The 16459-nt window shown below is 34.0% G+C and overlaps 1 protein-coding gene across 7 annotated transcripts in view; it reads left to right on the top strand.

Moving 5' to 3' along the window:
* The window catches only part of LOC136041009 (serine proteinase stubble-like), a 163752-nt gene that overhangs the window by 93788 nt on the left and 53505 nt on the right, over positions 1-16459 (top strand). For all 7 annotated transcript variants that reach the window (XR_010620938.1, XR_010620937.1, XM_065725506.1 and 4 more), the window contains 3 exons: positions 3338-3736; positions 5828-5916; positions 6644-6750. Coding sequence is in view for 5 of the 7 variants with exons in the window: in XM_065725506.1 (XP_065581578.1) it covers positions 3338-3736; positions 5828-5916; positions 6644-6750 (595 nt within the window). In the remaining 2 variants the exon portion in view is untranslated. The remainder of the gene's footprint in view (positions 1-3337; positions 3737-5827; positions 5917-6643; positions 6751-16459) is intronic.

Raw genomic sequence — 16459 nt, 5'->3', positions numbered from 1 at the left:
AAAAATTATGATGGGTAAAAAAAAATACAAAGTAACCTAAAAGGCACATATATGACAATGAAGTCAAATTTGAAACGAACTAAAAACGACAAAAATAACTGTGTTGCTGCTGAACTAAAAACCTGGACTGGTGTTAAGACTGGTGTTAATAGTGCTTCACTGAAAAGCAAATAGATTGCCTAAGTAGGATTTTTCTTTAATCAACTATGTTTGCTATATATTTGAAAAGAATGGATTTAAAAGAAGAAAAATAGTGAAGAAAATAATATAAAAGAAATAAACTAAATTAAATTTCATGAATAACTTATTTCTATAAATTTTTATCACAAATAATTGCTGATTTGCCAACCCTAAAACCCTCGGAGACTAGCCAATCAGCCCTTTAAACTTGTTTTTTAATCTACCAAGCATTATTTTGCAAAGTTAGAGTTTTCTTGGATTTAGGGAGGGTTTTGAAGGGGAAACTAAGGAACACCCTTACTTATTTAGCATCGACCTGAATATACTAGTAGAACGAATACAAATTAATTAGGAGGGGGATAATTTTCAATTGAATTAGAGAATGACGTTAAAACTTGAAACGCGAATTTTAATATACATGATGAGTGCTGCCATCTTGCTAATGTCTAGTTTGGTGAAAATTACCGACTTTGGTGTAAACAACGACCTTAAATGCGTACTTTGGTGAACACAATGATTTGCGTTGCCTTGAGAGCAGAAATTATTTAAAATCAAATCCTTTGGTTAATGATGAAACCTATAGACTAAAATTAATTTTACGAAGAGCGGAAGAAAGTGAAAATTTCAAAATTTTGTTGACATGTCATCAACGGAAATAGGCATGATTTGGTACTATTTTCGCTTTCGCTATCATGCGTGCATGAAAGCTTGCTAGTGGGGAATATTTGAACAAATGTGTAAATAAATTTTGTCGGTCCAACACTATCTCATTATCTTTAGATCTTTTGTTTTAGAGAAGAACCGCTGTTAGATGAGGAAAAATAGGATATAGTTTAAAAACGGATGAAATTCTATACTTTTCGTTGAGCACCAGAAGATCGAACTTTGCTTGGTTCCTGGCACTTGGCATGTGGCAAGATTGTATATATGTGATTCTTGAATGACGCATTGACATAATTATTGTTATTCCTTAATTTTTGTCATGGGGTGGCAAATCAATAATTTCAATTGAATTAAGAAATTCTGGCACGAACTCAATTCCTCCTTCCAGTTTATCCTTCAAAATAACCTATCTAAACCCACGGATCCGCTCTCTTTGGGGTAGCTGGGGGGGGGTGGGGTGGTTTAATTAGAAAAAAATAGAAAAATTGAGGTATTTTTAACTTAAGAACGGGTGACCGGATCTTAATTAAATTTGATATTTAGATTGAACTCGTATCTCAGAATCCCGACCAGATCTGGTGACATGGGAGGGAGTTGGTGGGGGAAACCGGAAATCTTGGAAAACGCTTGGAGTGGAGAGATCAGGATAAAACTTGTTGGGTAGGAAAGACAAATGTCGTAGATACGTGATAGACATAACTGGACTATATCCGCTCTCTTTGGGGGAATTAGGGGGAGAAGTCCAGTGCTTTGGCGAGGTTGGTGCTTCTCCCCGGCTGCTTCTCAGTCGTTTTCCCCGATTCAACCATATGGGGGGTTGAAGGGAGAGGAAAAATTAGAAAAAATGAGGCATTTCTAACTTCCAAGTGAGTAGTCGGATCTTAATGAATTTTAATATTTAGAAGGACCTCGTGTCTCAGAGCTCTTATTTTAAATCCCGATTGGTATTAAGCCTCTGATTTTCTTTTTAAATCAATCTGTTGATTCTTAGAATTCTGCTAGAGCTCATGCCATATGAGCTCTTGGCTCTTCTGGCCTCGTCACAAGTGCCATATGAGCGCTTAGCTCTTGTTCTTAGACTGCGCTGCTTTTCCATCAAATACAGTAAATACAGTACTTGTCTGTCACCCCGACACTCAAGCTCTTGATCTGAGTAAAACTGGTTTCTCTTTCTGCATTCGAATATAAATAGCTTAGTCTCAGTGAGATAAACTACTATACAGGTCTATGTCAATTAAATATTTAATTTATAGAATTGGTTAGGCTAGGTATTTACTATTTACTAGATATTTACTAGGTATTTACTATAATGCGTTCTGAGCGGCCAGCTTTCCATAATTATCTGCTGTAGTTTCAAGACTTTAGTTACTAAAGTATTATACTTTCATCATATTTTGGTATATTTCATTATGATTAGCCTAACTTTACTTCTTGAGTATGATCTGGATATCAGACAAGGACTAATACTAATGTAGATACTTATATTTATAAACTCTTTATAAACTCTTAAATTATTTATGTTTTGGAGCTTTCTAAGCAATCTAATTTTCCGGGATCATTTGAAACTTCACAAATCTCGAAGTTCAAATTCAAATCTCAAGATCTGCATTTGAGATTTTCGAAAATCAGCTTTATTTGTCTCCTGTTTTCACAACAATCATTGGCCACAGTCCTGTTATTTGGTTGAGAAAACATGCATATTAGTCAACAGCACCTCGCGAGAGTAATTTAAAAATAAAGTTGCAAGAAAACACCTAAAAATTTTGAATATTCAACGATTCGAGTCTTGTTAAATAAAAAATAAAAAATTGTTAAATAATAAAAAATATGTACTAAAAAATGGCAGCTAACAAAACTATACTTAGGACCAGGGCCAAATCCAGGGTTTTTGTCCGATTGGATCGCAAAAAAATCTCAGTGATCATCAGGCACTCTTTGTATACCAATTTGTTTACACGCATATTGTTGCTTTTTAGGAGTTGGACAAAAGTTGGGGGGGATGGATGGTGGGGGTTCAAATCAGGGAATCCCTTCCTGTTTGGATACGAACCTGCACAGGACAGGAGCATTCGTGGCTAGATTCTCCCAAATGTCGAATTAGGACAATTTTCTTTGTTTCTTGTTTTCTATTTTTTCCGTTGCCTTTAGTTCCTCCCTTTCCAATAAACCAATAACGTGCCTAAATTAAATTTTATTCAGTTATACAAGGCTCCAAGATGTTCTTTAAAAGTCTTGTAAAATACATAAATGTAACTTCCTACTACATAGACTACAGAAAAAAACTTCATACAAAACTGCTGTTTTTTACCTTAAATAGAAAAAACTTTACTTTTTTTTACTGATAGTTTTTTACTTATGTTTTTATTGTATTTTTTACACGTAATATGTAGTTTTTAACTACATAAATAAACTCCCATAAAACGATCGTTTACATGGTGCTGCCTTTACCTGTTTAGGTATAAAAAGCATAAAGTAACTGAATTATATATTTTAGCCACAAGACCAGTAAAGCCATTCGTTTCTTCTACTAAACCGATAAAAACGACAGCTTCAAGTTGGCAAGAGCCATCTAATGACCCATCAATCGAAGTTCGTGACAAATCACCCCAGTCAACGCCACCTATTACTGACTTCGTAAGTGAAGATGGAACCTTCATAGAGGAGCTTCACGACTCGCATTCTGTCGATGCCCTTCAGTTCCTCGGTACTACATTTACTTCGTTAGAAAGCACACAAGAAGAATTTACAACAAGTGTTGCACCAGAAACCGAGACAACCAGTTTTACTGCAACTACGGACGTAACGTCGGAATCAGTAATCGAAGCAACTGGTGGCATAGAATTTCTTGATTATCAACTAAAAGTAACTGGTGCCCCAAATAACTCAGGAAGACGTAAGCCACCTATTTTTTTTTTTTTATTTCACAATCTTTTTGATAGATGAGTATCTGCAGTGGCTTAGTACAGTAGTGAATATGGGCATCATAATCTGGGGGTGGGGGGGGGTGAGGTATACCATAGGAGTATAAAAATATAAAATAAAATGAATTTAATGTAAAAAAAACTGGGTGGGGGGCTGTACACCTGCCCAGAAATAGAGCTGCTACCCGATTAGCGTGAGATGTGCTGGAGAGGTAAGCCTCACAGAGAGGCCACCACTGTGTGTTGATCATCTAATGAAAAATACGCAAATTCCTTACGATCTTTAGTTTTTTTTACAATGGGGAGAAAACTATTGCAAACATTTTGGCCTCGACAAGTTTTTTTTCTTAATAGATTAGAAACTACCTCTGAATCAAGTTTAAGCCTAAAATACTACAGATTTTACAAAACATTCAATAATGCAAAAAAGTGAGAACTATAGGCATAACTTGATTTCTTCTTAATTCAATATAAAAACCTACCTATATAAAAATAAGATTTTCTAAAGAGAACCTAAACCTACTCTGTGAAAACTCGATTAAAGAAAAATTTTCAAAACAAAATAATTCTAATAATTGTTACTTTCACAGGAATTTACGCTGTAATTCTGTAACAATACGAATACTAATAAAGAGTGAATGCAGGAAATATCCTGCATTTACAGGATACATATGTGTCCTGTCGGATACCTGTGTATTCTGAAAGGTGGCCTCAACAGGACACACATGTGGTACGAAAGGTGGCCTAACATATTCTTAAACTTTCAATTTCGTATATAAATACATTGGCGTCTAGGAAAATGTTGAAACAAGATTTAACGGTTTTTATCGCTTTTTTAATAAAGTTGCCCTAAAAAAAAATATTTTTTGAAATCTAGGGGAGGGACGAAAATTTCCCCCCTTGCATTCCAACTACTGGGATCAACAGTAAATACAGTAAACGAAGAACCCTGAGGTTAAATTTACAGGATACATATGTCTCCTGTAGGATACCTCTGTGTTCCTAAAGGTGGCCTTATTACTGTAGGACTTAAAATACTTAGCTTGATGATTGCTTATTAGGCTAAGATAGGCAGTAGGTAAATTTTCAAGCGTCCATCTTCAAATTCTGTTCACGAAATTGATTTAGTTATAAAGTGCATTTATTTATCCTTTTACACTCCCCAGAACTGCATTTGGAATATACATGGAGGGGGAAGGACTGATTCAATTTTCACTAGCAAGTTTGAAGAAATATCGATGTTTGAGCACCATTTGAGCACCATACTAAACGATGTTGAGCACCATTTTGATGATTGGGTTGGGGCAAAATAGGAACCAATTTTCCTAGATCAAGTGAAAATTGCAAAATGATCCATATATTAACCATAAAGGCAAAGATATACTAAAGCAGGCTTATATACTAAAGATATATATATAAAGATAAGATATATAAAGATGTATGTTTTTTTAGCACTTGGTACTGCGTTCCTATCAACAAGAGTCGAAATTTCACTCAAACTATCCCGATCATATTAGCTCCAACTCGTTATATATTCATGTCCACAGATATTACACTGCAATGGAGGGACAATCCAAATAAATAACAAAGCTAGGAAGAAGTTATTCAGCCTAAAAAAATCTACCAAAACAACCTTAACCCAAGAAAAATACTCCATTATTCAAATACAGTCCAATCTTGTGTAATTTACTAGACTATTACTAAGACTATTGCAAAGATAACTAGACTAGACTATTGCAAAGATATACTAAAAAAACTAATCTGTTTCTCGGGATACATGAATTATGCAGGCTTATCGTAGTTGTGACAAGATTTTTTCCAGAAACTAAATTTCGGCCAGAGGGCGGGGGCAAATTGAGGTCTGGGGGGACTTGGGTCTGTACGGGGCAGTTGTCTCCCCTGCCCATAGCAAATTACATCCCTGGTTATGGATAGCAGTAACACCGGCTTGGAAAATTTCAATCATGTTTTTATTTAATTCAAAATAATGATTTTTCCCGTTTTGATCTTGACTTTTTTTTCATAGTATATATATAATTAAATGCTATTTTTTGTTTTTTCAGAATGTGGCGTTCAAAATACAGTGAAAAAACAGCCAACGATGCGAGTAGTAGGAGGCTCTAATTCAATATATGGAGCGTGGCCCTGGCAAGTAAGTAGAATAGAAATTATTCCGTATATGAGGGGGACTGTTCCTTCCTCTACCCTCGCTCTTGACGCTAAAGTTTAACTTGTTTCGCAATTCTTCAAGAAAGATTGTTCAAACATGAGGGCTGTTGAATTTGAATGAGAATTATTTTTAAGCATCTTTAACACTTTAGCATACATAGCCAGGGTTGAGGATGCGGCAGCCCCGTTCAAATACGGATTGATTACTGTTTGACTTAGGTTTTACTGGTGCTCCTTGGTTTCAGTTGAATATTTTTTTTGTATTTAGTCTCAGATGGAAGCGGCATTTTAACATGCAAGAGGAATAAATGTGAAAATAACATTATACTAAAGCAAATTAATAAGCATATTAACCAAAAATCATAATATTAAAAGTGAACAAATATATTGAATTGCCAGTGAAGGAGATTAATGTTGCTTTCATATTTGTGTTTGTTCTTTTGTACAATTTGTCTATGAGCATAATTTAACCTAAATAAAACCCATGTGGTTACCCTAATAGGTATTCTATCTACATTAGCCTTTAAATGAATTAATTCTAGTGTATTTGTGTATTTAAATATGTATTTCAATGCTTAAATACAAAATACATTTTAAGTGACGTATTTCGAAATACTATTTAAAGACATTTACAACTAAGTATTTGTACTTAAATACTTTTAGGAGTATTTTAGTCATCTGTATCTTATACTTGTTGAACTATTTTCTAGACATCAGTGCGGCGAACATCATTTTTTGGTTTTTCGTCGACTCACCGATGTGGTGGCACCTTACTGAATGAGCAGTGGGTTATCACAGCAGCACATTGTGTTGAGGAGTAAGTATATTTTCATATTTTGTTAATTCCGTCATTCAATATTTCATTAAAGAGTATAAGAGACCATTCATGAAAGTTTCACTTTTGTTTTACTGAAGAAGGGGTCAGAACCCATAGCCACGGAAAAACCTAACTATAGTTACGGCTTCCTCGGTGGAGCTGAATTGTATCAGGGTTGCTGTTTATTTTAGTTATTTTAGTATTTAGTGACAAAAATATCAACAAATATCAACAATGGTCGAAAAATTCAAAGGACGGAAAAGCTGGCTTGCCCACTGCTGAAAAATCCCACTACATAATTTCTCAAGCTAATATTTTTTCCTCTCGTGAAAATTTTTGTTTTCGTTGTTTTATTTCGTCCCTAAAACAGGGGCATAATTTGCTGCGGGGCAGGGGGCAACTTCCCCCTCCAGATCCAAGTTCCCCCCAGACCTCAATCCCCCCTCCCTCTGAAATTTATTTTTTGCAAAAAGCTTGTCAAAATTAAGATAGGTCTGCATAATTGAAGTATCCAGAGAAATTGGTCAGTTTTCTTTAGTATATCTTTGCCTTCGTGGTAATATACTACTCATTTTTCAGTTTTAACTATCATTTTCACTTGATTTGAGAAAATTGGCTCCTATTGGCCTCAGGATTTTGACGAAATATCGCCACTGCCTCAAAAGTCTGAAAAAATTATATTTTAAAGAAAAAGTCCCCTAAGTGAAAACTTTGGCTTGACTAACGTCATAAATTTTTCTTAGTGCAAAATATTTTCTACCATTAAACAAAATTTCTCGAATTCATTCTTTTTTCGCCGGTTACGATTTATATTTGTCCCTGAAAGCCTAAAAAAAAATATTTCTTTGGAAATGAATTTTTTAATTGGAAACACTGGCTTGGCTTGCGTTAAAGAATGCTACTATATAATTTGTCAATTAAATTTTCCGCTGGTTAAGCACATCAAATCTCATGATTGATGCCACAGTCAAAAGAAAGAAAACGGATTTAACTGTTTAATTCTTTTCACCATTCTTTTCATGACTTGATTTTCTTCTTTGGCGTGCACATTTTTCCAGTCAATGGTTTTTTATTTCTTTTCTAAAAAATAAAATTCTATTATTACTTCATGGTCCATGTCCTATTCCCTTTACGGATTGATAAAACTTTAAATGACACAGTTAATATTAGAGTTATTTTTCTACTTTAGCTCTATTTTATCGTTTTGACTTTGGCCTACTTTGGTTTTCGACTAAGATTCTATATTAGTTTTTTCATGAGTTCTTTGGAATAGATAGAATTATAATCAATGTACAGATAGGGGTGAGAGGAGAAGGGCCAGTCATCTATAGAAGAGATAATATTAGGCTCTTTTTGCCAGTATTCAGCGAAAAAGCTCGTACATTACCTTAAGCTTGCGCATTTTAGGGTAAGACTGTAGATAGACAAGAACTACGTTTGGCTTGATCTTGTGGAGAGATAGCTCTCAGCCCTAAGGGGAACTTAGCCCTAATTACCCGCTAAAAATGATATTTTTCTCTACTGCATAAGTTTGCTTTACATAAATCACACCACAAAAAATTAGTGATAAAAATATTTTCTGATGTCTAGGAAAACACGTGTATAGGGGAGACTGGGGCAATATGAACGTGTATATGGGGCAATATTTCTATGAAGTCCAGGTGACTCTAGATTAAACCTCATTATGGCCTAAATAGGTGGTGTTATGGGTAGAGACACGCGGTAAATGACTTCCGTCGTTTGGATTGCGCATTCATTTCTGAGAGTATAAATTTGGAATTTTCAAAGGTAAAGTAAATTTATCTGTTTTTCACAGTAAATTTATCTGTGCTCAGGAATGGTTCAACTGAAACTTAGAAAGAAAATGAGAAAAAATAACGTGAAAAAAATCGTTTTGTTTCATATTGGACTAAGCTTTATATTTTCAATTCATAAAGACTTGAAAAATACTATGATCACTTTAGAAGGAAACATGAATAACATTTTAACTGATTTATTTCTTTAATAATTTATAATAATCTAAAAAGCCAGAATTCGGATTCTATACCGACAATCACTTTGTTTATTGTATTTTTGTACAAGTATTCTTACACAAGCATTGTATTTCAATCAATCAGAATTTACGAAATTTTCATTTCTTAAATCTGACTTTTCATACGTTGAAAATTTCGGATTCAATTTGCTTATATATACTCCCAACTGCATCCTCTATTTTAATGGAAATAAAATTTCGAAAAATATAAAAGGATTGTAAATGCTAGATTACTTATTTGAAATTTGACACCCCTAAAAGTTTCTGTGTTCAGGGTAAGTGCCCCATCTGTCTTCCTAAAACTGCTTAACTACAATATGGGCAATTTACTTTTTAGTAAATAAAGAGAAAACTTTTTTTTTCAACGAAAAGAAAAAAAAATAAGGAGAAAAAAAAAATCAGCTGGAAGTAAGAAGCAGCATTAAAAACTAAACCGAGCAGAAATTATTGCGCATATAAGGGGGTTCGTCTCCTCCACAACACCTCGCTCTTTACGCTAAAGTATTTTTAGTAATTTCAACTATTTATTCTACGGACGTTGTGATTCAGGGGTCATTCTTAAAGAATTGGGACAAAAGTTAAGCTTTAATGTAAAGAGTGAGGTATTGACGAGGGGGCGAACCCCCTCATATTCGTAATAAAAATATAAAAATATAGAAGTTTGTTACGAAAGTTAATTCGTAAGTTACGTATGACTATTACTAATAAAAACGCTCGTAAAACAATAAAAAGTTCTAGTTGCCTTTTTAAGTAACCAAAAACTGGAGGGCAATAGACCTCCTCCTTCACCCCTTCTTTTATCAAAATCGTCCGATCAAAACTATGAGAAAGGATTTTGGCAAAAAAAAAAAAAAATAATAATATGCCAATTTATTTTTAATTATTCATGTGCGGTGAGCCAAAATCAAAACATGTTTTAATTCAAAACGTTCAGAAATTAAATAAAAAAAAACAAGAAGAACAATAGTGTCTTCGCCGTTATTAACTTAAAACAAACAGAAATTATTCCGTATATGAAAGGGGTTGTCCCCTCCTCAACGCCTCACTCTTTACGCTAAAGTTTTTTATTGTTTTAAAAAGTAGAGCTGTGAGAAATAGTCAAACTTTAGCGTAAACCGTGGGACGTTGAGGAGGGACAACCCCTTTCATATACGGAATAATTTATGTTCGTTTCAAGTTTTAATGTCGCTCCTTAGTTTCAGTTGAAAAAACTTGTTTTTTTTATTTAATACATAATAGAATCAACCTGAATAATAGATTTTGCCGTCACAGTCATACATAAATCTCGGTTTTTAGGGTTTCCGATTGACTAGGAAAACGCCCCCAAAAAGTCAAGCGATCTTAATGAAAATCATTCTATCAGATTCAGCCTATCAGAGAATCCTACTTTTAGAGAAGAACATATCAGAGAGGTTTCAAGCTCCAATCTATAAAATATTTAATTTTGCAATTTTTTATTTTTTATGCCACTAAAAAGATCATAGATGGGTGTTTATTTGCTTTCTTTCTTTCTTTCTTTTTTTTAGGGGTGACCGTAATGAACCGATCGTGCTGTAAGTTCTAGTGTCCTCAACGGAAATATTTTCGAGCGAATTTTCTGCGAGGGAGATGGATTTTCCACGGGGATAATTTTTTGTGGGAGGAAAGTTATCGGAGCAAATTTTCCAGGAAAAATTTAAAAGAGGGGGCGGGACGATTCCCTGACATGTTTTCAAGAACGATCAGAAATAAAAAAAAACAGTTTTCAACTGAAAATAAGGAGCCACATTAAAAATTAAAAATAATAGAAATTATTCTGATAAAATTCTGAACTGCAATGTATAATTGTGTATAAGCTGTTACGGAGCAGGGATGACAGATCATTTAGTAGGTTGTACGGGGGGGGGAGAGAGCCTGATACCTCAAAAATTGTTTTTTATGCCATAATATGGGGCCCTCCAGGAGCCTTCAGGTGAACATAAAAGAAGTTCTGGAAACACAGAACTTAATCCCGAATTTCCCTTTATTTTGACTTATTCTGAATGTAGGTGCTGCAGGGTGATCCCCTTCTTTGCAGAAGAATACTTGTTTTTCTAACACCGACATAAAAGATGAGATTTGGAAAGGGGGGTATCACAAACTCCGTCAGGGAATTTTCCAGGAGGGGATGCACGTGTTACCTTTTTTTACGAATATTAAACTTGAATGTAGAAACAGGGATTGAAGAGGACAGTAGTAGTCCTCTTTTGCATTCAAGAGAGTCTTGGATCAAATATTTTGTCGTAACAAACTGTAAGTAAAGAGAGAACACAATAAATACCCATCTGTAATCTTTTTGGCTGCAAAAAAAAAATAAATGCAAAACTCAGTATTTTATAGATTGGAGCTTCAAACTTCTCTGATATGCACTTCTTTAAAAGTAGGATTCTCTGATAGGCTGAATCTTATAGCGTGAAATTCATTAAGATTGCTTGAATGTTTGGGGGTGTTTTCCCATTTTTCTAAAATCAGACAAACTTTCTCAGGATCTTAGCTTTGATGAATAATGTTCAACTTAATGAATTTTATAAATTTGGAATAATAAGCAGCGCAATAGCGCTGTCTAAGTAAAGAGCAAAATGGACAAAGTGTATTATCTATTTATTTCTTTCTTTTCACCAAGGCACTTGGTGAAAAGACCTTCTCCCTAGAGCCCTCGGGGCAGTAGCTATAAGTTATTCAATTCACCTATTGTTTACATATAGTATCTGCAATTTAGAAAGAGGCCATGCTTGGCCTTTAGTGTTCAAAAAGACCTAGGATATTCAGGTCAAGCTTTCAAAGATTCTTAAGGGGAGTGTTGAACTTAATCGAAACGCGTTATGCGTAAAGAGGCTGTCAAAACGGCGTAGGTCTGGAATGGCTTAGTGTATTAAGTTGGAATTTTCATGGAATGATGAGGGTGGGGAATGATGAGATCAATTGACCAAAAAAGCGAAATTCGTACAATACTACTACTACTACTACTACTACTCCTTGTTCTACCACTCTTACCACTAGCAATACTACAACTACTGCTTCTGTAGCGACTACTATTAAGGCTGAGGATATCGAGGTGAATAATTTCGGGAAATGTTGATGGGAAAGCTGAACTAAATCAAAACATAATATGTGCATAAAGATTGTCATAGGGGCTTATCAACAGTATCTTAGGAATGGCTTACCATATCAAGCTGAAACTTCCAAGGCATAATGAGGGGAATTATCAACTAAACAAAAGACAATATGTACATACTACTACTGTTATTAATGCCAATACTACTATTCTTACTTCTACTACTAAAACAACACTGCTACTATCGCTACTACTACTACTACTATGATACTAGTACTACTAAGGCTAAGGGTATAAAGACGAATATTTAAGAGAATATTGAGGGGAAATTTGAACTAAATCAGAAGATAGCATGTTCATGTAGATTTTCAAAATGCCGTTTGTCGAAAATGGCCTTGCGTTTTAAGCTGGACCAATTGATCAAAAGGCAATATGATCGAAAGGCGTTGCTTCGGGAGGGGTAGTAGTTTAGAGAAAAATATTAAATAGCCCATGCCCCTTGACTCTCAGGATGGAGACCCCTCTTGCCCCAAATAAAAATGCTGGAGCTACTTCCCTACCTACCACCATTATTACTATCACTGCTATTCCAACTAATTATCCTATGGTAACTAATACTAAGAGGATTAAAATGAAGTTTTAGGAAATGTAAAGGAGGAAGTCGATCTAAATTAAAAAACACTATGGGTATACAGGTTATCAAAAGGGTATATTGGTAATATCGTAGAAACAGCTGATATATTAAGTTGAAACTTCCAGGGCTTAATGATGGGGGTGTTCAACTGACCAAAAGGTAACATACTACCACTCCTACTAGATGTACAGCTGCTGCTGTTAGTAGCCTGTTACTACAACTAGAAATAATACTCCTACTACTATTCCTGACACTACTGCTACACCTAAGGGTAAGGGTATAAAGGTGAAAATTTCAGGGGATATTCAGGGAGGAGGTTGAACTGAATCAAACACACTATGTGCATGCAGGTTCTCAAAAGGGCATATCAGCAATTTCTTAGGAACGGCTTGGAGTATGAGTTAAAACATACAGGCCTGGTTGTACAGGATAATGAACTAATCAAGAAGCAAATATTTGCATGCTACTACTACTGCTTCTACTGCTACTACTACCACAACTATTGATACTTCTGATATTGCTACTATCATTATAGCTTCTACCTATAGTATTGCAACCAAATCTAAGGGTATTAAGCTGAAAATTTGAAAGAATGTTGAGACAGTATTGAACTAAATCAGAATATACTATGTGCATACAGGCTGTTAAAGGGACGTAACAGCAATGGCCCAGGATATGTTTACGGAAATAAGTTGAATTATTCCGCGTGTTTTAAGGAGATTTTGAATAAAAAACAAAAGGTGCTATGTGCATAATACAGTATTGACAGTATTGAACTAAATCAGAATGTTTACGGAAATAAGTTGAATTATTTAGTGTGTGTTAAGGAGGATTTGAAGAAAAAAAACAAAACGTGCTATGTGCATAGTGTTACTAATGCTACTACTACGGCTACTGCAACCATTGGTACTATTGAACCTAAGGGTATTAAGCTAAAGCTTTCAGAGAATGATTAGGGGTATGTTGAACTTGATTTAACGTACTATGAAGATGCAGATTGTCAAAAGGGAGTACCAGCAATATTTCAGAAAGGGTTTAGATTATCAAGTTGAAACTTTCAGGGTATGTTCAGATGGATTTTGAACTAGTGAAAAGCTAGGATGAAGTATAATCCTGAACCCTTATCTAGTTTTTTCAGCTTAATTTTGCCTCGAAATTATTTAGGAATTAGTGTCACAATAAAAACTATTGGATGTTGCTTTTGGTAATATTCTTCACAATCTAGAAAGCTCGCAATCTCTGTTGTTTCTGTGAGTTACGGCATCAAAGTAACCTATCTCAAGAAGATCGAACTTACCCCAGGTTTTTTGGTAAATTCAATACCCCCCAGGTAAATCCCATGCATACAGAGAGATAAAAATTATTTCACATTAAGACACGATACAGGACCCCTCTATAAACGGAAATACCATAAAAACCCAAAACTTGCTAATATGTACCATGTAATATGTCATATAATGTCGTATAATAATAATGTCATATAATATGTCATATAATATGTCAATATAACATGTCACATATGCCATATAATATGTGCCATAGCAGAATGTATTTTTTGCTTACCATGGGGTAATTTTGACATATTTTTATGTACAGATTGATAATTCGATTCATATTTTGTTTATCAAAAAAGGAAATAAAATAAAACAGAATATAATATAGAAAACATGTTAATGTTTCAATGCCGAAAAAGAGAAAAAATACTACAGAACTAAAATAATAACGCAAAATAAGTCATATATCGGAAGAACAAAGGAACACATTAAGAAAACTAGCCTAGCTAAGTAAAGAAGAAAATTAAATGATCAAATTCATGATTGGAAAATATTCCATTGCCTTGCTGAACCATCAGTCCCATGGAAAAAACAAATCAGCTATTATAAATTTTCCATTGAAATTTTGTGAACTCTTAGAAAAATAAAATAACCTCATACCTTGTGACAGCGTGGTGGATAAACGCTGTTCTCATGATCAACGGGTCAGCGGTTCAATCCCTCGTGTCGCAAGGAATGGCTTAGAACGTGTTCCGTTTGTAATTTTTTTCCTTCTGTTTGAGTCACTTTTTATATCTGGTTCTATCCTGGCTCAACACAATTTTTTTAATGTAAATTAATCAATTCAAATATTTATCTGCCACAATTTTTTTTTAATTTATTTTGTGACTACATTTGGCCGAAAGTTCAAGACTTGGCTTTACCCAAAAGGCACAAGACAAGAAGCTTGTTTTTGATAAAACGGTAAAAAAGACATTTTCGTATATCAATTTAAGAAAAATTTATGAAAAAGAATTTCTTCAAAGATAAGTTAAGTACCCTACTAAACTTAACTACTAAAGAAATGCATTCATATAATAATCCAAATTCAAAATGACCAAAAAATTACCATTAGAGAATAAAAGAAACCTGAAATGAACATAAATTAAATAAACAATCATAGCCAACAAAAAGGTCCTAATAGGTACTAATATGAATGAATAAATAAATCTTAAAACGAGTAAAATTTAAATTGGATATTCAAATCAAACTTAAAACAAACAAAAATCACCACAAAGAAGAGTTTGGCTTCTGTCTCCTCCCCTCCCTAGCTGTAAAAGTCTAAACCCTACTGCGTCACTGGTGTTTTATTAAAAGTATATGTCCTGAACAGTTCTAGGAAAGAACTAATAAATTCAACTGAATATTGGATATATAATGATATTGATTGCTGAAAGCTCAGCAACTCAGTACAAAAAGAAATATTTTTAATATAATTCATTTTCAATAAAGCTCAAATGACGTAATTGCTTTTATGCTTTTACAGTTAGGGGAGGGGAAGGGAACGCAGCCAAACTCTTGTTTGTATTGATTTTGTTCGTTTTATGTTTGACCCGAATATTTAATCTAAGTTTTGCTTGTTTTGAGATTTATTCTTTAATTCAATTAGTTCCTTTTGTATTTTGTTTGCTATGATTGTTCATTTAATTTCTGTTTGTTTTGGGTTTCATCTATTCTTAAATAGTAATTCCTGTTCGTTCTGAGTTAGAATTATTTCTGCTTGTCTTAAGCTTAATATGGTTATTTATTTTTCTTTGAAAAATTAATTTTCAGCATAGTTTTATTTGATTAAGGAGCATCGAAAGCTAGTTCTTTTGACCTATCTATTGTTATCAACATTCCTTCCTGTAGAGCAGTGGTTCTCAACCGGGGTCCATGTAATATTTCCGGGGGTCCACAGGCAAAACACAACAAATTGGCGGTCCACAATGATATTTTAGGGGTCCATGAAGAAAACCAACTCAGAACGCTCTTTATTTTTAAGAATTCAATTTCTACTGTAATTTACATTATTTTGAATCGGTTTAGTGACCTACTCGGAATGGATATACTGATTTGGGTTTCAATTCCTTTCAAAGTTAATGTTGCCAAAATAGAGTTAGCTTTGCAAGAGCCCATCATCGAATTACAAAGTGATGAAATAATGCGTGCACAATTCAAAGATGGAAAGTACAATATATGGAAAACAAATGATGTTGCTATAAAGTACCCTTTGCTCTGGGATAAAGCGCAGTTCTACGTTATTGCTTTTCCTACATCTTATCTTGTTGAAGCGGGATTTAGTCGTGTTCCTCAAATTTTATCAAAAGCTTGTAATAGACTTGACATTGTGAAAAGGGGTGATCTTTCGACTATTATTAACATTGATAGAACCAAATATAAAGAAACTTGTCGAAAAGTATCAACCACAGGGATCTCATTGAATAAACATGCCTTTTCTGTTTTTTTAATCACACACTTAATTTCAACTGCTTTTTTTGTCCAGTTTACATAAATAATATTGGATATTTTATTTGTATTAAATTAATTTTCATTTAAAGATAAAGCTTAATCGTATGCTATTTGTTTGATAATTAAAACCTTAAAATTTATTATTAGTGAAGAATAAAAATTTTTTCTTATGTCCAATAGCTATGAAGGGGTCCACCAAGATAAAA

This window comes from Artemia franciscana, chromosome 21 (genome assembly GCF_032884065.1).
Source record: "Artemia franciscana chromosome 21, ASM3288406v1, whole genome shotgun sequence".
Taxonomy (NCBI): domain Eukaryota; kingdom Metazoa; phylum Arthropoda; class Branchiopoda; order Anostraca; family Artemiidae; genus Artemia; species Artemia franciscana.
Note: the sequence above shows the minus strand (reverse complement) of the source record. Positions and strands in the feature narration are given on the sequence as shown.